The sequence below is a fragment of the Cygnus atratus genome, chromosome 12 (assembly GCF_013377495.2).
Source record: "Cygnus atratus isolate AKBS03 ecotype Queensland, Australia chromosome 12, CAtr_DNAZoo_HiC_assembly, whole genome shotgun sequence".
Lineage (NCBI taxonomy): Eukaryota > Metazoa > Chordata > Aves > Anseriformes > Anatidae > Cygnus > Cygnus atratus.
In genome coordinates, this window is record NC_066373.1 from 18,990,223 (window position 1) to 19,016,479 (window position 26,257).

The 26,257-nt window shown below is 36.4% G+C and overlaps 1 protein-coding gene across 1 annotated transcript in view; it reads right to left on the bottom strand.

The window, feature by feature from the left end:
- LONP2 (lon peptidase 2, peroxisomal) overlaps nt 1-26,257 on the bottom strand; it is a 40,670-nt gene continuing 14,413 nt past the window's right edge. The window contains exons 8-15 of the mRNA XM_035543184.2: nt 25,107-25,248; nt 19,488-19,649; nt 18,050-18,165; nt 16,852-16,985; nt 8,548-8,690; nt 4,853-5,060; nt 3,390-3,580; nt 1-1,442 (exon numbers count right to left, since the gene is read on the bottom strand). Coding sequence (XP_035399077.1) covers nt 1,221-1,442; nt 3,390-3,580; nt 4,853-5,060; nt 8,548-8,690; nt 16,852-16,985; nt 18,050-18,165; nt 19,488-19,649; nt 25,107-25,248 — 1,318 coding nt within the window. The 3' untranslated portion in view covers nt 1-1,220. The remainder of the gene's footprint in view (nt 1,443-3,389; nt 3,581-4,852; nt 5,061-8,547; nt 8,691-16,851; nt 16,986-18,049; nt 18,166-19,487; nt 19,650-25,106; nt 25,249-26,257) is intronic.

Below are 26,257 nucleotides of genomic sequence, written 5' to 3' on the forward strand. Positions count from 1 at the left end.
TACTAATTTTGATTTATTGGTTGCTTTTTAAGAGGCTTTTGTAACTGATACAATTTGCATTTCATAAGCACACTTGAGTTTGTTTCAGGATTAATGAGCAAGAACAGACTATGATACTGGGTTTTCTCTTGTGCTTGACCCTAGTGTAAAACAGTGAAAAACTCAAGAATTGTAGCTTACATAAGGTTAAATTTCTATATTCTCTAGCATTCAAGGGAAAATAAGACACAAAGCTATCAGCTCAGATAGGATACTGACACACTTTCTGAAACCTTACATTATTCACAGTGTGCGTTACCTAATGCAATTTAACTATCCAGTAGTCTTCTTGACATTGCTTAAATTGATTTAATTTTAGAGTCTAAACAAGCATCCCAGAATCAATATTCCTAGTTCTGTATTGGGTAAGAATTAAGGACATGTACTTTGTCCCTCCAAAATGTTACCATGCTCAGTCTTTCTCATGAAGTTTTCAGGTACACTCCACCTACTTCCAGTGCTGTAAGTACAACTTTGCATATGTGAACCTTAGTGCATTATCTCCCTTCCTAGACAAAAGTTAATGCATTCCTGTATTTAGGTTTGAAAAATGATATCTACATTGATATTGCTACAGACTACAACTCTTGTGAGTGCTGAAAGGATTTACTAACTTAATTTAGACTATATTGTATCTGGTTAAATCCTTTAAGTATTTTTTTAAATTTCAAAAAATGTTTTTTCTGTGATGCCACTGCTCCTTAGTATATTGCTTCAATGCTATTTCCTAAGTAAGAAAACTGCATCAAATCAGGGTGACATCCCATCTCTATTAGCTCCTCTTGCTAGGCAGCATTTGCTGCAGTTTGTGGCCTCTGAATACACAAATTGCATACTATTCCCTGTCTAGGGGTTTTTTCCCCCTTTACGGATATAATCAGCTGTTGACGTTTCTATAAATACATACCAGATAAAGTAAGCAAATATTTCTCAAGAACTTCAGCTTTCTTATACTTGAAACCCACTATGAAGAAATAAGTTTTTTTTTTCCCCCCCAAGATTCTTTGTAGTAGCACATGCCCATAAAATGCAGTTTTGGGTTGTTAACTGCTAAAGTAATTTTTTTTATTTTGATTGCACTTACACCCACATTTAAACAATCAAGTGTACCTTGTATTTATACTTGATAGTTACTGATCTCTATTAAAACTTGATATAGAAGTTAATCTCAGCCTGTCTACTTAAAGTTTACTATTCAAACGCTCAACTCTGGGCTTAACTGAAAATCCTCCATCAAAAGCTGCATTAAGAACTTCATCCAGACAGCTTGCCATAATAAAAGTCAAATCTTGCCGTACGTTCACTGCAATTTCTTCAAGATCTTTTTCATTTCTTTGAGGAATGATAATTCTCTTCAGTCCAGCTCGGTGTGCTGCCAGGACTTTGTCTTTAATTCCCCCAACCTAATGAGGAAAAGATTATATATATATGTATGAAAAAAACAACCTATGATGCTACTCTCATAAAGTAATTATTGTAACAAATTTAGAAGTCACAGCAGGAGTTACATTTTAATGAGGTTCTCCTTCCCCCAATCATTTAGTGAAGTAATTAAAAATTTAGCAGTAGTTTTACCTCATTATGTGCTTAACAAGGGAAATATATTAATGGTTTGGATTGCAAGGAACTTTAAAGATCATCTAGTTCCAAATATGTTATGCTACAGCACTCTTTTTCCATAACAGTTAATAACAGAAGGAAAAAATCTCTCTGGATTAAAAATTCGTCTAGGAATGCAGGTACAAGTATCAAAAGTTGAAAAGTCATCCATTTTCAGAAATTTTCTAAATAAAGGTGGCTTTAATGCATTTTTTTTCTCTTACGGCATGCTGAAATCCTATGCCTACCTAAGAACAAAAGTTTTTCAAAATAAAGGCAGCATTAGAAGGGGAGAGGGGGAAAAAAACTTACAGATGCAATGCTACAGAACAAATAACTTGAGTTAAACAAAAGAAAATGCAAACCTGTACCCCAAACGTGCAAAGATGGCTTTGCTCTAGGAAAGTAAGCATCACTTCAATAAGCTACCTGTTTTGAGTTTGTAATCACATGTAAAGATGGTTTTAAAATTAGTTTTTCTTTTAGTCACAGCTGTAGTTTCTTCCCCATAAACTTTTTTCAAATCCTATTTTAAGACCATCTTACAGAAGAAGCCTGTACTTTTATGATGCTTTAGAGGAAAGGAAAGCCTCATGTTATAGCAAAAAGTACTATTTAGGCTTCTGCAAATCAAAGTAACAGAGAGCCATAAATCCTCAGGGTGATCACAGTCTACTCTGGACACTGCTACTGCATACTGACCACATTGCTTTCTTTCAGGCAGCAGATACAGTTACTGGCATGCTCGCATGAATTAAAATTACTAATAATAGATCCTAGCCAACATTCAGAAAGAAGGTAAGAGTCATTTATAAAAAATGATTTAGTACAGACAAGTACTTTCTGCACCTACCTTAAACAATAGGCAATATTTGGTCACTGGTGCAATAAAAGCAATTTATTCGGAAAGCTCAGCAAACTTAAACCAAATCAGAGTTAAGGCAGTTGTTTATTTTTCACCAGAGCCTTGAACAACAGGCAATCTTGTCAGTCTAACTGCCACCAGAACACTACTTCTGAGAGCCTTCCAGTCCGTTACTTTAAATTATGTTAGCTCTGGTTTACTCTACTGCATGAAACAGAATACTGTTTTCCAACCTCATCCTTCCTTTGTCCATTATTTGGTATGAGATGATGATAAATCATCTATATCTGTTCTAATCAATTATGCCGGTCTCCATTTGATACTTAAAACTAAAATTATATTTGCTGAAAGTTCCCTTAGCCCTCATATGCTTTCAACGAGCTTTATGGGAACATCATTCAGCTAAACTACACATAAGTAACAACATATAAGAGTCTAAAAATACATAGAGAATTTTGAGAGTAACCTATATGAAGTTACCGTGAGCGCTCAAAACAAAAAACCCAACTTTTCAGTCAAACCAGAGATACTTTTGTACTAATAGTTTTAGGTAACATGTTCTGAAATTGCAATATATTTATCTTGGAACTATCTTGAATTTTAGGATTTCTAGGTTTCCCTTCTAACTAGACATGCTAACAATGTGCACTTCCTGAAAACAGCATCAAGGCCATTTTTAACATTAAATGCAAAGCAGACACATGAGTATACAGCACTAGCCTAGGCTGGCTTCCATCAGCCTCTTACAATTACACCAAAAGAGCCTGGATTGCTGCTAAGGGAATGATCCAGCAAGACAGTGCTTTTGTAAATGGCTAGAAACAGACTTTACACCTACAATATGGAGAATTAATACAACTTAGCTCTTTTCTCAAGCAATACATACTGGAAGAACAAGGCCTCTTAGTGTGATTTCTCCTGTCATGGCTACATCTGAACACACCAGCCGCCCACTGAAGAGAGAAGCAAGGCAGGTTACTATGGTAACGCCAGCAGATGGTCCATCTTTTGTGACAGCTCCAGCTGGGAAGTGCAGATGGATGTCAGTGTTGTCAAGGAGATCAAAACTTCCAGAAGCTGAAAGAAAAAAAGAATGGTTTGAATGTGAAAAATCTAAACCCATTTTGTTCCTGGTCTTTATTCTGAAAGGCCGCCGGAGAACTAAAAGTCTTACCACTATTTTTTTAAACTGTGCTGAAAAAAACAACACTATATTGCATAGGTACTGGAGGGGGGGCGAGGGGACATAACTCATTTGCATGTCTTGGGAAATTCAGAGTAGGGATTAATGTAGAGACTAAGGAATTCCTACACACAGTTTTTTAGTTTTATGTCCCAAACCATAAATATAAATTTTCAGAGAACATACCACACAAAAGCAGCTCTCTTAAAAAAAAAAAGCAGTATTAATATAATAAAGTAGATCTCTCATTTACATCTTTTCACATTACTTCACCTATAGGACATAACTGTGTATATGTTTACCTTTCTAGTTTACACTGTTAACGCTAGCAGCATTTTCTATGTTCAAGATATTTTTTTTTAAATCTATTTAAACTTCTATAAATAATGATAGATGGCAGACAATTATTTAGCTATCATTTGACTATTCAGACAATGATCAAACTACAAAGCATGTTTCCAGAAATCTTGGGAGGTTCAAAGAAGATAAGAAGAGCTAAAACTAATATGGATGAAATTCCTATTTCACTGCACTTCAACAGTTACCATATAAGCCTAAATAATTCTCAAAATATTAAAGCAAACTATAAAAACCTACTTTTACCAGAAGCTTTACCTTAATTTTAGAGGAAAACTACAGCCTTGAGTATCTATCACGCGTCACAAAACTGCTGCTGGAAAGGCTGTAGAAAAATGCATAAGGATGTCTGCCACGACTGCCAGAAGCATCTGGGCACAGAGGCTAATCCCAGGCTGTTGCAGGCAGGGACTGACCAGAGTGGGAGACTGCAGTGACAACTCGTGTTCTGCCTACACCAAACCTGCTCACAAGGCCACTAAAACCTCAGCTGGGCAGAAATCAGCAGAAGAAACAACAAGGAACGCTAGCGCTGATTTCAACTTCCATGCAGCACTGATTGCTGGAAAAACCTTTCCTTTGTTAACACTTGCTACATTTCCACAAGTACGAGTAACTTCTACTGTTATTTAGCAATGCTGCAATCTATTGAATTACTGAAAAAATACCATGTTTTAGGACATTTAATTTTCATGTGATATTAATACTTCCTAAATGTGCACACCTCCTGCAATAAGAGGTCAATGGATGCACACAACGTCTGTAAGGCAATACGACTGTGGAACATCTGTCATTTTTTCCCTACCTACCATTAGTCAGCTGGTATCTCTTTGCATTGCTGCGCAGCCAGCTAATTGCAAGATGTGCCGACTCCTTCATGACATCTCCGAGTTGACCAGTCAAAGTCAGCTGACCTTCTCCGTCCATGCGGCTGGCTTCTACGAACATGATCTCTCCCCCTAGTGGAGTCCAAGCCAAGCCTATGGCCACTCCTGGCTGGCTTAAGCGTTCAGATACCTGAAAGGAACACAGGAAACAATTTCAGAAACAGTCCTAACAAAGCTGTTGTAAAAACAATTTGATAGTTGCCTTCAAAACAGCTGTACTGATTAAAACACAAGGGTTAAGCCCAAGTGTCTGATCTCATTTACTTTTTTTTATGCAGCAGTAATTCTGCCTACATGTAAACATTAATTACAGCATTAGTACCTGTATGTGGCTGCTTAGCTTGAGGCAATGGCAAACATCTGGATATATCGCTCTTGCAACCTTCCCCACCCCCAACCGTTCAATGAGAATCTTTCTTTTCACTTCAAAGGACTTCAAGTATTAGTCAATCCTGACTGAATGCTTATGTACCTCCAGCAGATGGATTAAGTCATATTTGTCCTGATTCTTGTTACTTACATGAAAAATCAATTCTAAGCCTGAATGTTCCCTAACATTTGGGCTTTTTAAAAAGTGGTTTCATTGCCTGAACTCCTGTCTCACAACACAATGATTCATGCGCTCATTTCAAATGTTCATAGCAAACATTTATAAATAATTTTGAATAATTAAAGTACTTGAGTGTGCTAGCAGGCTAGATGTGAAGGGATGGAGAATCTGACTGCCTTCATTAGTAATTAAAAGTAATTAAGCAAGCTCTCTGCTCCATACAAGACTATGACCTTATCTAAGCTCTGTGTCCAGTCACTGATGTGAGCAATGCAAGTGTCTGGATGCCAGTCTCCTGCGTTAAGAGAAGAAAAGAGAGGCAGGATATTTTCCATGAAGGTTCCAGTTTTTAATTTTTTTTCCTTTATGTGAAAGACAGTTTTAGAATCTATAGAAAGTCCTTTTGTTTTCCTGAGCTACAAGGAGTGGAAGAAACCCCGATGATGGATCATACAGTTATTCAGCATGTTCTGAACTACCAAGTTAGGTATTTATTACAAGGCAGAACAGAAACTGGAAGCGTTTTTACTGCGTCAGGCAGTGCATAGAGCAAAGACAAATATGCCTTTGTAAAGTAAAGCAATAGGCCATTTAAAAATATTTTGTCTGCTACTGAAATACAGAATTGAAATTAATTTGATTCATTTCTGAAATGGATGAATTCTCCATGCAAAGCCAGTAGTGCTTTGCTACCTGAGCAGAATTAGTGGCTGAAGGAAGACAAAATAAATAAATAAATAAATAAATATGCTAAATTCCAAGTCAAAAGAGAAATACTGTACTGCAAACACGCTGGACATGTCATAAAGCTCTTCCCCCCAAAGCATGCTGTGCTGAAATGTTTCGTCAAGTCTTTTACACTTTCAACTGTTGTCAAGATTATTCTTCCAAAGCCATAACATGTGATTTATTCCAACATTTGTTCTGGAGAGTGGCATGTAAAATTATTTATTTGTGATAAATGAATTAATTCTACAAGTATGAGCTGAGTAATCTGTCATGCCTTTCTGCTGGGAGACCTTTGCAGAAAACATACAAGCAATGCACTGAAAAGGTAGAAGATGAATCACTCATTTTAAGGTATTCCCTGGAGGACAACAAATCAATTAAGTCACATCATGTTTTCCGTTCTATTTGCTTAGTCTCATCCAAGTACTGACACAGGGGTTGCCTCCACTGTATCTTCATTTCAACTAATTATAAATGGCAAAATGCAGGTCAAAGGCAAAGCTTTAAAGGCTAGGTATAGAAAGAAAAGAGGTGTGCTGCAGACTACAAAACCAGAAAAAAACAACACTAGCCAATCTGAAATTCTTGTCATTGAGATGGGAGTTATACTCTTCATTTGGAAGAATCTTGGGGACACTTGAAAAAAAAATAATCAAAAGAATTATAGGTTAGTGGGGAAAATTCACTAAAACAGGACTTACGTGGCTACCTGAGCAACTTGCACTGAGAAAAATTATAGAGGGATGTGTATTGAAAAATATTTCCTCATTATTACATGCAGCAAATAGCACATGAAAATTAATCTTAAACTGCTCAGGGAATTGATGCTGTGTGGATTCATCTCTGCTTCTACGTATCCACTCCTTAATTTGCCTACTAAATATAGAAACATTTTAAAAGCCTTCGATATAAAAGTCAAAAGCTTCAGTCAGTCTTATTTCAGGTTATATAGGCTAGCATCAAATGCTTATATGCATGTTCATGGCAACTGTTCATGTAAGAAAAACCAAACCAACCCAGCACTCCTGCATTTATATATTTGGAGTTAAGAAGCACACTTTAAAAGTTTTACTTGCACTACTTTCCTGTAGAAAGAGAACAAAATAGCACAAATTATTTGTCAACACAGCTGCACTACCAAATTTAAAAGAATCATCAACTCCAGAGCAAGTTCAAAACTAGTCAGAACATCTAAGGAAAGTCACATACACTTCTTGGCCTACAATCTTTCATACTTATTTGAATTAATTCTACTCTTATGGGGAGTACAGTTGGAAGTGACCAGAACTTTTGCACAGATTTACACAATTTAATTTAGTTTTTAGCACCTTTACAAAACTAATAAACACCATTTGTAGAAATCAGAATACTGGCTTGATTATTATGTTCAATTCACTATAACAGCTTTATATGCATCTGCATTTCAAGCTTAAAAGAGACAAGTAATCCTGCAGTATTTTAGCCCTAAAGGCCAGATGAACTGTCATTGGAAGTATATTAGATACAAAGTTATTTCCCTGGAAAACAACAACAACAAAAAATAACAAAAGGGTTTAGGGTTCCATCAGCAACTGGATTCCTGTCAGAGTTTTATATATCCTACTTACACCTGGCCAGTTTCCCTGGATCTAAAGTAAAGCAGAGAATAATTGCAACATAAAGGATGAAAAAAGAACCCCAAAGTAACTACTTGAATTGACAGCATTTGCATAAAATGTAGGAACATACAGATGGAAGAAATATTCTGGAATATGCCTACTGAGGAGCAAAGCAGACACTAGGAGGCTGGAGGTGACTGACGATAACATTTATTTTTACTGGCTAAGTGTTGCATTAATTTGAAGAATGTTTGAGAACTGTGGTGTAAAGTGATGTGGTTTTAATACCCAAGAATGCTGACTGGCTTTAAGGAGGTATGTGGGACAGTCCTTAAGAAAGCTGCCTCAGAGACAGGATTCCTGGGTTCTATTTTGGCTTCCTTCCCAAGACCGCAAAAACATCCCCCAAACAAAAGCAAAGATGTTATGAACTGAAAAAAAAACACTACCACATTCTTAAGCACTGCTGCAGGCATCTTTACCAACAGAAAGTCATGCCATTACATTATTTATGTGCTCTCAATTAAAAAAAAAGTATACATATATATATATACACACACACAAACACATATATATATTCTTTAGGTGAAAAAATGCTTGGTGGAACACAAACACAGTCCTGTTTCTAATACGTATTTTTTAAAGTTAACATTGTATAAACTCAGCCAATAGCAATACAATAGTCAACTAGTCGAAATAGACAGAAACAACAGTGAAGCAGAAAAAACTGAGGATGTTACCTCCATTTCATACATGGGTGGCCCCAGGATATCTTTTAAGGCATGGAAATCAATTAAAATTGGCATTTCAGGTGGCAGAGCCAGGTCAGCCGTGTCACTGATGGATTCTGCTTTTGTGTCTTCAGTGACGTGTTCTTTGCAATCTAAGAGAAGAAGATCTATTTTAGGATTTCTGGCAGCCTTTCTTGACACAGGAATTAGAAAAATCATAACAAGAAAACAACACTCAAAGAAATATTTAGAAAAGTTCATGAAAACGAGTTTAAAGCATCTTTCACAAAAATCTTGTCAAATTAAAGGTAATATGGCATCAAATTTAATTATTAAGACTAAACTTGTTCTAAGAGTTCAGCAATGATACTATTACGTCTAGACCACAGACAGACATACAACTCACCTGCTCAAATGCGTTTTAAGCCAGGCCAAATAGCAAAAATACATTAAGTTCATTTAGGACTTCGCACTTTTTGTCAGATTTGTGCATAAAAACAGTGTAAGGAGTAAACACTGCAGGAGTGATCGTGTTTAATGTAGTGTAATATAGAAAATGGAGCTGAACGTGGAAATCTTACTGGAAGTTCTATAATTACTGTTCTGTTTTATGATGGGAGGGGTTTGCTACTGTGCTCTCTGTGGTCTCCTTATAAAAGGATTTTAAATGCTTAGCCTCTGACGAATAATTAAGCCCTGTCAAATAAAGTAGGTGCATCTTGGCCAGACTTCCACACATTGCTTTGCCATGCAGCTGCATCCATTACTTAGAGCTAGTCCACATTCTGTTCCTTAACATCTCATTCAGTAGTATCCAACAAGGACATCACACCTCATGGCTCTGCCCTCCTGGCTCCATACCCCAACCTCGCACACCCCCTACGCCAAACAGACCAGCTGCAGAAACCAGTGCTTGCGGGTCATGCTGAAGACAGCTCCCATGGAAGGAAGCCTAGCTCATCCCACCCCGGTGGGAACCACAGCCCCAGTATAACACAGCCCACCTTTAGGGCTACCTACACAGCAGATATTTTCACACTACACTTTTTACTTTAATGCTTGTCTCTAAGGACTATAACGGCTTTACTCAATGTAAATCTTAATTCACAAAATCAACATCCCTCATTTTTCCAACACCCAGTTGGCTCACAGCATATACAGTCCTTGCTCAGTGGAAAAGCTCCAAACAATTTCTGTACAATTAACTTCATCTACTGCAAGATTTTATCTTGCAATATTAACCTTTAACAGGGCTCTGCTCCTCTCTTTTGTTGGATATTTGAATGTGTCTTGAACAATAAACAGTAGCAGCAAAACATTCCTCAAAGATCAAATTATTTGTCTTCAGAAATATGTATAGGTGTGATGCACTCTCCAGGACGGGCTATAAAACCCAATTAGCCTGACACTTTTGAATACAATACACTCAAGTGTCATTAAGAAGAGACCAAGCAATTAGAGCAGTATTTGTGCATTCAAAAGCATGCTCTTTCCTTCCTCCATTTAAAGTATGATTGTATTGCTTATCCATACGATTGTTTCTTTAGTGGTAAAATTTTTGTTTTTCGATACAAATGTGTTTTCTGTACAAAAGTGAACTGTAATGCAGACCATACAAATATCAAAGCCTCAGAATTGTTTCAAATCAGACTGTGCAGCTGTTTATTTGCATGAATAAGCTGAAGAACTTAAACATCATTTGTAGTAGGCCTACACTGTACATATACTTCAGTGACTGTATACAGAAGGAGAAGGCAAGCAGGGAGTCATTTCCCCACAGAATTTGATCCAGATGCAAAGGACTCATTACCATTTTCTTGAGAGCCCAAAGCAATATTTTAGTGAAACATTTATCAGAGAAATGAAAAATACTTGAACAATCCAGATGTTTCTAAGGTTCTGTGGCAGAGCTTTACAGCGGTGCCTCACTGCCCGGAGGCTGCCATTAAGAAAAGCATTGTACACATCCATACAGCAGAGATATTTCTTCCCACTCCAAATATACAAACCTAAGATAAATTTTAAGCAAGTCTTTATTATGCAGGAACGTATACTGAGCTCCAAGCCTTCTTTAGTGTATTTTGGAAAATTATTTACAGTCGCTTCCTTTCTTTGATTTTTTCCCATTCAATGAAGAAACTGTCTTTCTTTGCATATTAATTCATGCACATTAACTGAAGATCCAGGACTTTAAACAATTATGGGAAAATACATATCAATGATCTGATCTATTTAATGTAACATCAAGAGGTGTTCTGTGCTACAGAAGTAATTCTCAGAATGGATGAAAAGCGGATGTCTCATTTCATGAGATATAAACTACCCTTTTATTAATCCTGGCATATAAAGAAAACCTTTTTACAGTTAATTTATTTACAGCGCAATTCTCACTAATGCGTCCATGCAGTTTCAGGGAAAATATTCTACATCGCTATTACTATAACAGTACCAACTCAGCTTTCATTCAGCACTCAAATCTAATATTTATTATCCAACAGCCATTAATCTTTCCATTGTACACCTCATTGCTCAATGCATAAATTCTATTTCTTTATTGTAAACACTGCCTTAGTCAGATGGTCCCCCTGTTGTTCCAGCATGTCCCTATATTTTTGTTGAACTACTATTTCTGTACATAATAAATTTAAATACACAAATACTAACAAGTCTAGGAAACATAACCCTGCATGCTATTTCTGCAACTCAGATTGCAATTTCAGTACTACAGATCTTTAAAACCCACGTAATTTGATATTGCAATTCATATTTTAAAAACAAAACTGACCTTAAAAGAAACTACTTTTGTTCTATAGCAGGATTTTACTACCTAACAAACACAATTTCCCATTTCTGCTTGCTCTTATATTTCACCTCGTTCTATGTATGCAGCCGAAGCAGACAGACTTCTCGTAAACAAATCAGTAAGTTAATTTTTGAGGCCACTTGCCCTATTAAAAGAATCAAAACCTCTTTCTTTGAGCTTATATAATCTAATTGGGAGACCCCACTTTATAATTTGTAAGAATAACAAATTCCAGACAACCTTTTTTTTATCCTTTTTTTAAAAAATATTAACCTAAATTCTGACATAAACTGATTTGCTGTAAAAGCATAAAGTCACGTTTCAAATATATTACAAACACTAACTTTTTCTTTGATGAAAAAAAATGTATTATTTCATCACCTTTACATTACTGCTGACTGTGAAGAATCTATAAAGACACAAGTAATCAAGATTCCATTAATGATGGCATATACATGTTTCCCTACCTATAGCAGAAGAATGACCATAAATTATATTAAAAGTTAAACGACACATTTATCTAAAACGAATCAGTAAAATTTCAGTTTCCAGGAAGAGGACATTTTTGGTTAGGTCAAAGAAGGGGAAAAAAAAAAAAAACCAAAGCAACAGATAATGCTTGAAAGTAAAATTCACAGCTACTCAGTACAGCTATTCAGCAAAGACCGAGACAATGTTCCTCAGACATCTGCAGTTCCCAAAATGAAACAAAACCTTGCATTTAAATACTGGATTTGTAAGAAAATGGATTCCTGCAAGAACACACAGACAATGAACTACTTACTATATATGTCAGGATTTCATCTAAAAAGGAATTCCATGGCACAAAAACAAAGGTTTAGGAATTTAAGACTGCTGCTTTCTTCTAGAGATATAATGGAAGCAAGTAACTGGAAGAGATGAAGAAAACTTCAACATGTAAAATTTCTCAGCTCCTCATACGATTTATTTAGTTAAGCACTAGTAATGCTTGCATATAAACTCACAAACAAGTGTAGTTTCATCCCCAGGTAGTAGAACAAGCTGTGTTTCATTACTGGGTTATAGAAATACTTAAGCATTTTCAAAACCTTGGTTTCAATGTAGATAGGATCCTCAATTAATCACTTTTAGTTACTAAACATAAACTTTCCTAAACCTCCTTTTCAAGTCTGAATTAGATACATCATTTTTCACTCTGGGTTTCAACTGCTGTATCATGATCTGATCCCAGCTACTGCATTGTAGTCTTGAGGCAGTTGCTCCAAAATAGGAAGGTCTCACCTATTTTTGTGACTCCTGGAATTTTCTTTAGTGTCAAACACTAGATGAGTGTCTCATAAACCTCAGATAGTGTTTCAGTAAAATAGCAGGTAGTGTTACTGTACACAAGGATGCCTCCCTGGAGAGGTCTGAAAAATGACTCCATTTGCTTTTCCTGAAGTTCACTGTACAAATTCAATGACTGATGCAAACTAACACTCTTCCACTTGCCAACTTTGTCATAAAGCTCAGGAATCAAAGGAGCAAGGAAGGCAATACAAAGCTGCCAGTGTATTTCAGGCACAGATTTTTGGAAAGCGCTAAACATCTCTTGACAGCTTATCTCCCTGCATCAGTTCTGCTACTGCAGATATTCTGCATTTCGAGACCCCACTACTGAAGAGTGTCAAAAGCCGCATGTTTACAAAGACTTGGAAACAGTTGCTCCACTTTAATTTAATCATCTGATTTAATCAATATAATGATGGAAAATTTGTGGTTCTAGTACCTCATTTGTTTCACCTTTTATTATAAAGCCACAAGCCAGAAGGCACTCAGGTGAATAAACAGCACAGGCACAATATTACTAGTCTGATGTGCTACAAATCAGATACAAAAAATAGTTTAGCATGTTAGAATCCACAAGGTGAGCTTGTAGCTTACTTACTCTCTCATATTCAAATCTTGTGATGTACAAATGCATTAACTGCAGAGTCTTAATCACACATTAGTCACTGACAGATGTTTAAAGCAAAACTGAATTGTCTTTTTATACAGATACATAAAAAAAATTAGAAAATTAGAAAATAGAAATTAAAATTAAACTATTAAGATACAACAACTTGACTAAGTATTCCTCCAGAGTCATTAACTATGTGAAATAAAAATTCATCATCTCTATGCACAACTGCACACGTCCACTCATCAACAGGAAAAAAACATACAATACAACCAAAGAAAGAAATTTAGGCTACATTATTTGTGTCAACTTGCAAGTATTTGAGTTTGGGGATTATTTCCAGGTTTTAAAATCTAAACAATATTTTTAAAACATGTCTCACTCTCATACATTCCCAGCAAGTGACACACTCTGCTAAAAATACAGCTAGGTATGAGTATGTCATTAGTACAAAATAAGCCACATTTTGACTACATCAGTCTACACACATCTCTGTAACACCAAAGTTTAACTATAGATCCACTTTTCCCTTGAACTCCCTTTTATTAATACAGCTTCTTATTATGAATAATTTCAAGTCCAGAGGCACAAAGGCAACTGTTCACAGACCATTTCTTTTGGGCCTACTCCAAATCACGTGTCAACCAAAAATCCTAGCATTTCGTCCTCTTTTGGATCACTTAACCTGCTGTTTTCTCTTAGCTTTGGTAAGTTGCAAATCCAGTACTAATTTTAACAGTGTAAATACCTCTCCTAAGTTGCAAGTACAGTGCTAATTTTAACATTGCAAATACCTCTCTCACTGGATTGAGATATAGTTCCTTTTTGTGCTGTGCTTTAATAGTAAAATGATCCTTCTGACAGTATCAGGAGTTGTGCTCTGAAGCTACTTTTCTTCTATTTAATCAGAAGGCTTGAGGAGCAGAATGATACTAGGTTTCTTATTCAGCAATCATATTAGGCCTTTTAAACACATTTTAGATACAACTATATTTCAGTGCAAAGAAATACTTCAAAAACACGACTCCCAGTAGCCAAGACAACCTGATTTTCTTGCTGCCATTAAGCACAGCCACCACAGCCTAAAGGCTCAGCATTCTGGTTCAAGAGCTAATTCAGGTATCATGAAGTATTGACAAACTCAGTATCTGACTTCAGAAACATCCAACACAAAGAAGAGAGACAAGATACATACAATCTAAATGGAAAACAATAACAAGTATGCACGTAGATGGGAAAATTTAAACCACAGTCATTCACACATGCACAACCATTGCTACTGTGAGAGTCTACCTTCCTTAAGCCTTCAGACAAAACTGAGCTGAATCCAGTTAAGCAACCACTGATTAAACTGACCCAAGTTCAAACTTCTGATATTACAGCCAGTTTCCACAGACATTATGATGATCTTAGAAAACTCAACAATGTAAAAGAAGATTTAATTTTCAGAAATGAATACCAACTTAGGGGAAAAAAGCAAGGAAAAGCTAAAAGACCATCAAAAAACAGATTTCTAGAGAAAAATTACAGAGTTTTTACTATGAGTAAGACTCTCTTTCATATGCTCTTCTAATTAATAACACTGTATTCGTACAAATATCAGTTATATTTCCTCCTCCAGGTTTTACTCTCTGAAGTCAGGGGTCACCATTCAGACCTGAAAGCTGCCTTATTTTAAAGGAAAAGATAATGAGTCTCTCTATTTGTCCTCTAATACCAATCGGAACTTATTCTAGCTGTGGGAAAAAAGCTAGTATTTTTTTCCCCCACATTGGCTTGGTTGTGGAATCTTTCACAACAATGGCTCTGGTGAGGCCGCACCTCGAGTACTGTGTTCAGTTTTGGGCCCCTTGCCCTTGTCCAAGAAGGACATCGAGGTGCTTGAGCGAGTCCAGAGAAGGGCAACGAAGCTGGTGAGGGGTCTGGAGAACAAGTCTTACCAGGAGCGGCTGAGGGAGCTGGGACTGTTCAGCCTGGAGAAGAGGAGGCTCAGGGGCGACCTTATCGCTCTCTACAGGTACCTTAAAGGAGGCTGTAGCGAGGTGGGGGTTGGTCTGTTCTCCCACGTGCCTGGTGACAGGACGAGGGGGAATGGGCTAAAGTTGTGCCAGGGGAGGTTTAGGTTGGATATTAGGAAGAACTTCTTTACTGAAAGGGTTGTTAGGCATTGGAATGGGCTGCCCAGGGAAGTGGTTGAGTCACCACCCCTGGAGGCCTTTAAAAGACATTTAGATGTAGAGCTTAGCGATATGCTTTAGTGGAGGACTTGTTAGTGTTAGGTCAGAGGTTGGACTGGATGATCTTGGAGGTCTCTTCCAACCTAGATGATTCTGTGATTCTGTTATCAAACCAATAGATACCTATTTAGTATTTTATGTTTGTGAATATTCTGGAGCAAAAGTAAGCAGCCTTTCTGCAGTTTTTGCTTTCTGGTGTCCTTTGGCACACAGTTGTTCTTCAAAACAGTACTTCTTGTCATAAAGTGTCAAGTCACTCACTGCAGTCTTTAAGAAACAAACAAAACATCCAACATCCCATTTGCTAGGTTTTATTAAGACTAAAGCAGCACTAAGGGGCATGGTTTACTGATGGGACTCAGTAGGTCAGGTTGATGGTTGGACTTGATGATCGTAAAGATCTTTTCCAACCTAGATGATTTTAGAGACTATCCATCCATATTCTAGAAGTTCAGCTTTGGATTGAGATTCTGTCCTTTCACACTTCTCATCTACCTTCAACTGATGCAATTGCCAACAAAGCTTACAGATCACTGGGAATTTGAAGTCACTATCTTCTGTATACATGGGAAAGAACAAACTTAATAAAGATGACAAGCGTCAAGTGCTACTACATGTTTGGATCAAATACAAATTCTACTAGTTGTCAAGAGTAAAATAATCAAATTCTACTGTGCAGAGCTAAAGGAAAAATCTAAGCTTCCCATTCTTCAAGACAGTGAATAACAACAAACAAACAAATAATTGAAAATACTAAATCTTTATCACTAAAGATCACTGAAGCACCATTTCTTAGGATACTATTCTAACCAATGAGTTTTACAAATGGCCCTAACCCCTCAAGTGATGGATATGTTGCAGTCAAAGGTGCATAAAAAGAACCTTCCTAATTTCAGAGGTCTTCAAGCAGACATTTATTTCAGAATACAGCAAAACAATGTGATTGAGTTCTGAGCTGGTAGAGCATGCAGAACCCAGTTTCTTTAACTCTTCAACTACAGTAACTAAAGCTACTGCTTAGCCTTTTATTAAAGAAAGAGAAAAGTGAAAGATTTGCATAAAAAAGCCCAACAAGATATGAAAATATACACAAATCAGAACTGCATACTTAAGATATGGAACAGATCCATTGTACTTCTCAGTTACCACTCTGGTAGGCTGAAATCACTCTATTTGCGTCCCAAGCTGTAATTCAGCACTACTTGAACATACATAACAATGTTACTCTATTCACAAAACTTTAAAAACCCTTCAAGAAGCACAAAAAAAGAAGAAAATGTTGATAAATCAGCTAACTAGTGACTACAGTGTTAGAAGATTCCTTTTTAGTAAAACATGCAAAAAATACACACCTTCTCCTTCACCCACTTCAGCACGATCTGGCTTTGTTTCTTTGTGTTGTCCTTCTGCCACTTTCACTGCCACTGCTCTGCAAATAGCTCCCAGCTTTCGATCCAGAGAGCGTACTCCTGCCTCTCTAGTGTATCTAGCATAGAGACAATTGTAAGAGAGATTTCTTTTGAATGTAAACACATTTTATTTTTAAAAAATACATCCTAATAAAATGAAATGTAGAAAGCAGTGAGACCTTGGGCTGCTGTAATAAACATAAAAAATGTCATGTGCTAGTATCAAAGTAACTGTTGTTTGCTGATAGAAGTTAGGAAAGAAAACTACTGAGTGGGAAGAAGACATGAGTAACGCTTGGAGTTCAACCTCAGTGAAATGCTAAACAATACTCCAATAATGCTGAACTCTTCTCAAGTGCATAAAAAAATCAAAAGGGAGTACTATTTTTAAGTTAAAAATAAAATTCACTGAAATTAGATGAGCCGACTAGAAAAGAATATTTTCTTTTAATCTATGAATTAAGAAGAAATGTCAGGCAAAAACATTTACTAAATGCCAAAATGCTGTTCTTGGTCATAAAATATATCAATTCACTAATACAATTCTTCCATTGTAAACAAGTCACTTTCAAGTTCAAAAGATGTTCTGATTAGTATCTTTGTTCTCCTGTCCAATTAAAACAGTAGTTCTAATTAGTACAAGCTGTTTAAAAATGCATTTTAATTTTTAAAATGAATTCCAATTTTTAGACAAATGTGGCCCATCAAATCACAAGAAACAAAATGATAATTACTTTTTTTTTTCTATGAAGACGACAGAAATAAAAATTCATTCTTTAAAATAAAGCTTGTCTGCTGCCAAGACCATGGATTCACACTGAACACTGCAGCAATACTAGCATCAAGTGCTTCTATTTATTCATGCTGCCTTATCAATTGTGCCAACACAACTGATCCAGAGCTACACTCTCAGAGCCAAAGGCAAGGAATTCTCTAGGGAAGGAAGAATGATTTGGTTTAGAGAGCAGAACCTGACAGAGCTCAGAAAGAGCAATTCCTCAAGTTACCAACTGTTGAACTTCTAAAGGTATTAAGGACAACAGATCTTAAGAAATGCTTTGTATTATCGCTTTAAAATTAATTCACTAGTTACAAGAAAAAGAAGTTACTGAAAACTTAAAGCAATGAACAACGGATTTACCTAGTAATGATGTCTAAAGTGGTTACTTGTGGAATCTGTATCTGCTGCGGAGTAAGGCCATGTTGTTCAAGCTGTTTAGGAATCAAGTGTCTATGAGCAATTTCAATTTTTTTCTTCTTGTGTGTATCCTTCAGAAGAAAAAGTACATGTTTACTGATCTTTTTGCTTTTATACTATAATATCATCAAATTTCATACCAGTTATAATTTTACCTGATTGAATTTAATAATAATAATAAACAATAAACAAACAATATACTTACCACCAGATCACAAAAAATTACTCAGGCCCCTAAAGTAAGACTTCAGAAGAATCAGAAAAACATTCTCATTTACATTTATAGTAGTTAAATTCTAGGTACCTAAACTGCTCGTCACTCATGTCTAGAAATAATTCCCCTATTTAAGAAACACTCTGCTCAGGTACGTGCCATCTAGATGCACAAGTTCCTATCTAAAGGGTTCTAAAGAGACCTTAATGTGACAGAATAAAACATTAAGCATATTCTGTATATGTCTAGAAAACTGGATTTCATATGCACATATGCATGCACACACACAACGACAGCATCAGTCACTGTTTCAGCAATCCTGAAAGACATTTTGATGCCTTGCAAGGTGGTAGCCACACTGGAGAGTTATCTTAATTGTTAGGGCAGTCATTAGGAAAGGAAAGGGATAGGTGCAGTGTATTATCGAATTGTGACACAAATAATCTTCAGAGCAAAAAGTAGGACCGAGATTTCCCCCAGTCTAGCCCGTGCTCAGACAAAAGACTGGCTACTGTATATCAGATGCAGGCTTCCCACTTCAGGTTGCTTATGCAAGGCCTAAAATTTACACTTCCTGTATTTCTCTGAAGATCTAGTCCTTAGTTTACTGAATTACTTTACACAGATTAGAAAACATATTTTCAGAAAATAGTTCAATGCAGTAAGTTTTCTTCTCACGCTATTAGTTCATAAACAGTATTTCTAAAAATTGAAAAATTTTGTACTAGTAGGCTTTGGACACCCTAAAGAACTTACTTTGCTGTAGCAAATACACAATGAGAAAGAAATAAGCATATCCTAACTATGATAACTTTGTGGTTATTCATAACTTCACGTGAAGAATAATACAATTTTAGTCTTTCAAAGATCTCTTTCTTCATTGGAATCTTAAAAAGATGCACCCACCAACAGAGAAACACATCAATTAGTGAAAATATTCTTCAAGAATGTAATGTATCTCCATATAAATGAAACTTAACTTTAGTAAGTACTATACTAAAACCTTCCAATCTCGTGACAGAGTCTGTAATGGAGGCATTGTGAACAGTCTCTTTTGATGATTCTGGCTGTAAAGTCTAGTTTCCTAGGAGGCTTAAAGAACTGCTTTTTATTTCAGGAAAAACACCCAACCTTAAGGACTTGTACTAGCCATTTTAATAAAAACACTTTAGTGTTACCTGGAACTTGAATGACTTCCATCCTGTCCAGCAGTGCAGGTGGGATAGTAGCTGTAGTATTGGCTGTAGCTATGAAAAGGACTTGGGACAGATCGAAGGCTACATTTAAGTAGTGATCGGTGAAACTGTGATTTTGTTCTGGATCCAAGACCTTAACAAGAGTGAAAATAAAATTGATGCATTTGCTCCACTAGACATAAATAAACTATACGCATTTTGTTAATTGGATCTGTCAATCTGACTTTACATTCATAAAATATAATACAAATATTATTAAAGCCTCAATACTCTGCCTAGCTCTGACTACTTTAAACTGGATTCCATACCACATACCAAAAAAGAAAAAAGTTGGTAAAAGAACCTTTAATCCTGTCCTATTGACAGCAGTACTGAAATAGATCCTACCTGTCCATCGCCTTGCATTCAACGTGAACAATTCAAACAGCACAATTATTTTTAACATAAAATGTGCATAATGAGGTTAAATTATAAAGTTGCATATCAGAAACTGCTGGAAGGTAATTAACTCAGCACAAGGGATATATCGCATATTGCTACCAAACATTTCTGTGACCACTAATGTACCTCCGCTACAGAACACTGCTGATTTTAAGAATTACTTGCTTAAAATGTTTTCTGAATCTTCTCTTTCAGCTTCTCCTCTTTTTTTTTTTTTTTTTTTTTTTTTTTAAACTTCCTGATGATTGCTCTTCAAGTTTTCTAATATGCAATACCAGCAACAGCTCCAACCACTGTAGCCAGCATAACTCTTTAGACCGGCGGTTGATGCCAAAGGCTGAAGAGGTCCTGTGTAGGCCACTTCTCACGGGACTGAGGTCACTGCGAGCAATTTAACTCTGCATCCAAGATTCTATCCTTCCTTCTGATTTATACTGTTGGAAGGTAACAGTTCCTTTCATTGTTAGTATACTTACAATTATTTTTAAAATAGTAGTTTTTCTTCAGTGAATGAACAAAATAAAACTCTCTCCACCATTTTCCTCCATAAATGAAACTATTAACTTCTCTTTTGGCTGGGTCACACATAAAAATAATTGGTGAACAAAGTTCTTCCTCACCTTAAAATTCACTATCACATTCAGTTCATAGTATCAGAAACTGACATTTCTAACCAATTTATGCAGAGGTAAAGACAAAGGTGATGGCAAATATATCTGAATAAGTATTTTCAGCTCGCAGTGGTTTTCTTCCTGTTTATTTTTCAAATGATCATTTTACACTAAAAAGTTCAAGACTGCTGGAATTTTCACTTAGCATATTAGTAACAGGCTTTCAAATTAATTTTCCACATGCTCTCTTGATATCTTATTTGTTTTGGGGAACCCAAAGTGGGGTGCAATATTCTAGATGCAGCCTAACAAGTGCCAAGTAAGGGGACAATCACATCCCTTTATTTATGGGCTATGTCCAGTTAACATAACCCAGGATGCTGTTGGCCTTCTTGGCTGATATGAATGCGCTGCTGGACCACATTCACCTTGGTATTAACAAAGATTCCCAGCTCCTTTTCAACTGATCTGCTCAGACAGCCTTTCCTCAGCTTGTATTCTGGCATAACACTGTTCTTTTCCAAGCTCGGGACTCTGCACTTATCCTTGCTGAATTTGTCAGGTTCCTGCTGGCCCATGCTTCCAGCCTGTCTAGGTTTCCTTGGATAGCAGCCCTGCCCTCAAGGCTGTGACCGGTCTCCCTTAATTTGGTGACATCTGCTGATGTGATGCAAGTGCATGCCATCACCTCCTTGAGGTTCCTGATAATAGCAATAAAGAAGACAGGTCCCTGTACAGCCTGTGGTACTCAGAATATTACAGGCCTGCAGACAGAGACAGACCCACTAATCACTATGGTCTGAGCCTGATCATCCGACCAGTTTTATACCTGTCTAGGTGTCCACCCAGCCAGGCTGCAATTCGGAAAGAATAATGTTGTGGGTGCAACTGGCCAAAGTCTTGCTAAAGTCAAGGTCAGCTACACTCACCATTCTTCCTTTATGCACAAATTCAGTCATTGGTCCATCACAAATAGTAACCTGGTCAGTCGGGACTGATTTACCTGGGTAAATGCGGTGACTGCTCCAATTCACTGTGCTCCTGCTCAGGCACTCAGGAATGTGTTGTTTACCACCACCTATGTACCGCCCTCACTCCATCCCCCCTTAAAGTATTGCCACATTTTTTCTTCCCACATGATGAATTATCAATGCTATGCTCACATGAATTCTCGTGTTACAAATAACGGGACCTATGCATCTCCTGAGAAATGGCACACTACTGTCAAAATAATTTATCTGCCCATACCCAAATGAATGCATGCCTTGTCTTAGCAACTTGAATTATAGCCAAGAACAGTGTTTATAATTCTAAAAAAAAAAAAAAAAAAAGAAAAAAAAGAATTTGAACACTTCTTAGCTAGTTAGGAAAGAAACAATTCTTAATTTTCATTACTCTTAAATTCTGTTAAATCTTTGAAAAGTTAAAAAGCTTCAGAATAGAAATGTTTTATGGTCAGAACAAACTATCACTTTTTATAGCAGGTGTCTGCATGCATGTTTATCTCTTTCTCCTTCTAGTCTCTAACTAGAAATTCTTACAATTTGTACTAAGTGCTAGGCTGCTCATTATAACATCGTATTATTATAAAATAGTTGTACTTGTGTGCAAAATGCTATCTGATAAAGGTAAAGCAAGCTGTAATAAAAAAAAGCTTATCTAAGGAATACCTAAAAATATGAATTATCTGACATTTTCTACAAGGGTTAGAGTTTCTCTGGACTAATAATTCTTTGCTATGGTACCGATTTCGTAAGACATAAAACAGGACCATGCCTACACAATCAAAACATATTTTCCAAAGCAAATAGAACTGTTCTTTAGCTAGTTATCTGTACTAAAGTTCAAGTTCAAAAGTTTTCAGATACACAACTAATAGAAAAATATTAAGTACAAAAAGAACATTTAATGAACAAAACATCTTGATTAATTCATGGCTGATAGCTCACATGTCTACAAAGGCTTCTCTGTACCAGCATTTTATTACCACAAAATCCAGAATAAGTTCCATGAACATTTAATTGCCTGGCTATGCTCCTCGTCTAATTTCCTGCATACAAATACTCGCTATCAAGCACTTGGATCCATTCCTATTTTCTTCTGTTTTAAAGTGAGGTCATCTAAATTTAGACTAAAGCATTCCCTTGTTGATGAACAGTAACTGGAAATAAGAAGACATTCTGCTTTGCCTAAGCAACAACTCTCCAGCAGCACTAGACCTAAACACATATCCGGCAATTATAAAACATCAAGCTTTGCTTCCAAGCTTATAGGGTATGGCAATTTCCCACACTGTGAACAGTGAGTGAGTGTTTAACACACCTACACAGTAAGGAAAAAAAGAACACGCAATTTATACTTAATGATGGCAGTTACCAAACAAGAATCAGCAGTCTGAAAAACAAATGTGCTATCTAGGTGACCAGTTGCTATTGTTCTTTTACATAATAGCCCCCCTTTGCTCATTCCAGATGGACTTTCCAATAGTGTACACCACAAAAAGCTGTCACGTTCAGGCATGAGTTCTCCTTTACAAGAGGTAAAGCACCTGCTGCAGGATGTTTAGACAGCAGCAGAGATATACACATCTCATGTGAGAGCAGCCCAGACATGGTTAGCAGAGCAATTACTTCTCCAGATGCAACTTCTGGTCAATTAGCAATAACTTACATAAAGACCGTAGCCGAAGCAGACAGTTGGAAGCTAACCTAACAAGCCTCTACTGGAATAATCCATAGTAGAAGCTGAGCTGAGTACAACTGAGAATAAGGCTTTAAAATATGGAAAGCAGAAGCATCCCAAAGCAACAAAAAAATACCAAAAATTCAAACACAAATAATTAAAAAATAATAATAATTTAATTTGCTCTAACGTAGCATTTTTTCATATTCTAAACACTATATTAAACACTATCATTAAAAAAGAGTCAATAAAATGACTCTGTAGGCAAACACTACTAGAATCATTTACTTTTATCCCCAGCCACAACCTCCCAGCTACAGAAGTTAACCATACTTCAGTCTGACAACTGAGAAGCTTATAGGATTATTTGCTAAATCATTTCAGTGAAAATGTGCCAGGCTAGCTCAAAAAATTTAGATAAATATTTACTAATCCAACTCATTTTGATTGAAACAGGTAAAGAACAATCACAGAAGCAGTTCAAGCTTTTTCAGTGATGGCATGGTAGCCTCTATAGTCAGAGAGAACGTACAAAGGATAACAGTAACAGATAACGTACAGGATAACAGTACAGCAGTTTAACGAAATACTAAATATACACAATACCAAAATCATTAAGTACACTAACACTGAACAGTCTGAAGTGTTTCAGTTTAGCGAACCCTTGCTGTGTCATTACCTTCCTCATCCCCTCCTTTCCTCTTCAGCAGTGCTAGGACAGCACTGAAGATTGTGCACATCTTTCTAAGATGATGAGGAAGGGCAAGGCTCCTCATCTCTTCCCCATACCCTTGAAGATACTTCTTCCTCTCTATAGCACACTACTAGAACAAAACTGCTAAATATGCAAGTCAGTGGGAGAAGTAATTACATTGGAATATCATTGTATTTCATACGCCAGGGAAAGAGAAGGGACGGGCAAGGTTCTGGCAACTTATTACTGCTCTGTACTGCAGACTCCTTTGATACATGAAACCTGCAAAGCCCCAGGCCTCAATTCATCTTCATCATAATAGCCTCCTGTAATCCCAACAACTAACCTAATTAATAATATCTCAACAGTTGATAGATATTACAACAGTTATCTTCTTCACCAAAGTCCCGGATTTACCTGGATCTTTACGGAAGTCTCAACTCTTTGTGGTAAAACTATACCACGTACTTCAAAATTAGATTCATTTGTATCTTGGTCTGAGTCCCAAAGTTAAAGAAAAAGCACACTCCCAGGCAAACATAATAGCTGACTTATGGAAAGCAAAGCCATGTGCCACATCATAATCAGTCAAGGAGTCGGAAACTGCGACTTACATGAAAAATTTTGCTTCAGCAAGTTAATTATAACATTAATTAAAGAAATGCTGCTAAAAGAACATGCAACTAATTCATATTCCATGCTAGGAACAGTGCTTAGCTCCAAAATAAGCTTGTATTAAAATTGTTCCTAGAAATAAAGGGAAAACTTGAAAAAAATTTGGCTACCTTCTGGCTGGTCAACAGTTCTTTCAGATAGCTAGCAGCATTTGGTCATTAAAAACCAATGCCTTAAAAAATCCTCCAAATATATTTAAGGCCTGAAGAGTCTTTAAATATACAGAACACATAGTACAACATACATCTTCACACTTAAGTACAGATCACTGACATTAAAAACATCTTTCTTAGTATACTGTATGACAGCATTTGCTTCGTGCACAATTGAGAGAAATTCATGAACTTCAAACATAGTATCTGGTATTTGAGTAAAAAAGCTAACACTTCATGCTATTTTTCCTCCAGTAATTCCTATTTTCCAAGTCCAATATTTTAATTCTTTTTAGTTACAAATGAAAAAATACTTGTAATTTGATATCTCTTACCTCTAGTAAGGCTGCTGCAGGATCTCCCTGCAAGCTCTTGCCCAGTTTATCAACCTCATCTAAAAGGAATACTGGATTGTTAACTCCAACTGTCTTCAGTCCATTGATTATTCTGCCAGGCATACTGCCAACGTAGGTGCGTCTGTGAGAAATAAATGCATGTGGGGAAAGAGGAGTCAGACGCATGAAACAGGAGTAGAAACATTGAAAACAAAATTCAAAAATGCAATAATAAGCGCCTTATAACAATTCTTCCTTTCTTGCACAACTTTTCGGAACTAGTAGATAGAAATATGGAATATGCATCTAAACTAATATAAGCAACTATATTAGAAGATGGAAATTCCAGTTCCATGTTGCACTAGTTGGTCTAGAAAGATAAACTACATATCCACTAAAGAATATGGAAACTTTATGGCTTACAGGCATTCTGCATGATTGTACAAGCATCCTTCTACTGTACGAGCAAGCAGAAACAGATTTGGGAACATTAATACTACAATTTTAATAAGATGATACTGGGTTTTTGTCATCACAATAGAGTTTACACAGCACGTTACAAATTAGGTCCAAATTCCAAATATGCTGAAATGTTGATATGTACTGCTTTAACTGATACTCATAAAAAGAATCCTATCAACATGAAACGGGATCTGGAACAGCGCAGTGGAACAAAAAGGCATCTGAATTTATTCTGCAAAGCTAGTAAAACTTTTTTTCACAATAAATACAGATATTTTACATCCATACATATCAATTGTTTGCTGTATCTATCATAGCTTTTTCTGCTTGTGTGTAACTAATCAAAATACAATAATTAACAGTACAAAATACCGACCACTCAGAAGAAAGAGATACATGAAGTGCTGAATTAGAGTACCTATCTCATGACACTCAGAGAGCAGATATGCAGAACAGGCCTGCTTTGCCGCATGATCTGTTTTTACACAGTCCAAAATAAACAGGATGACATTTAGAATGATGAAACCAAAAGTACCATGGGAGTAATTTCAAAACATACTAGAGAAGACCTTAAATATACTAGATAAAAAACACCAACAAACCACCCTCAAAACACAGAGCAGTTACATTAGTTCCATATAATATTTGACAACTGAGGGCACAAACTGCAGTTACTGTATTTAATTCTG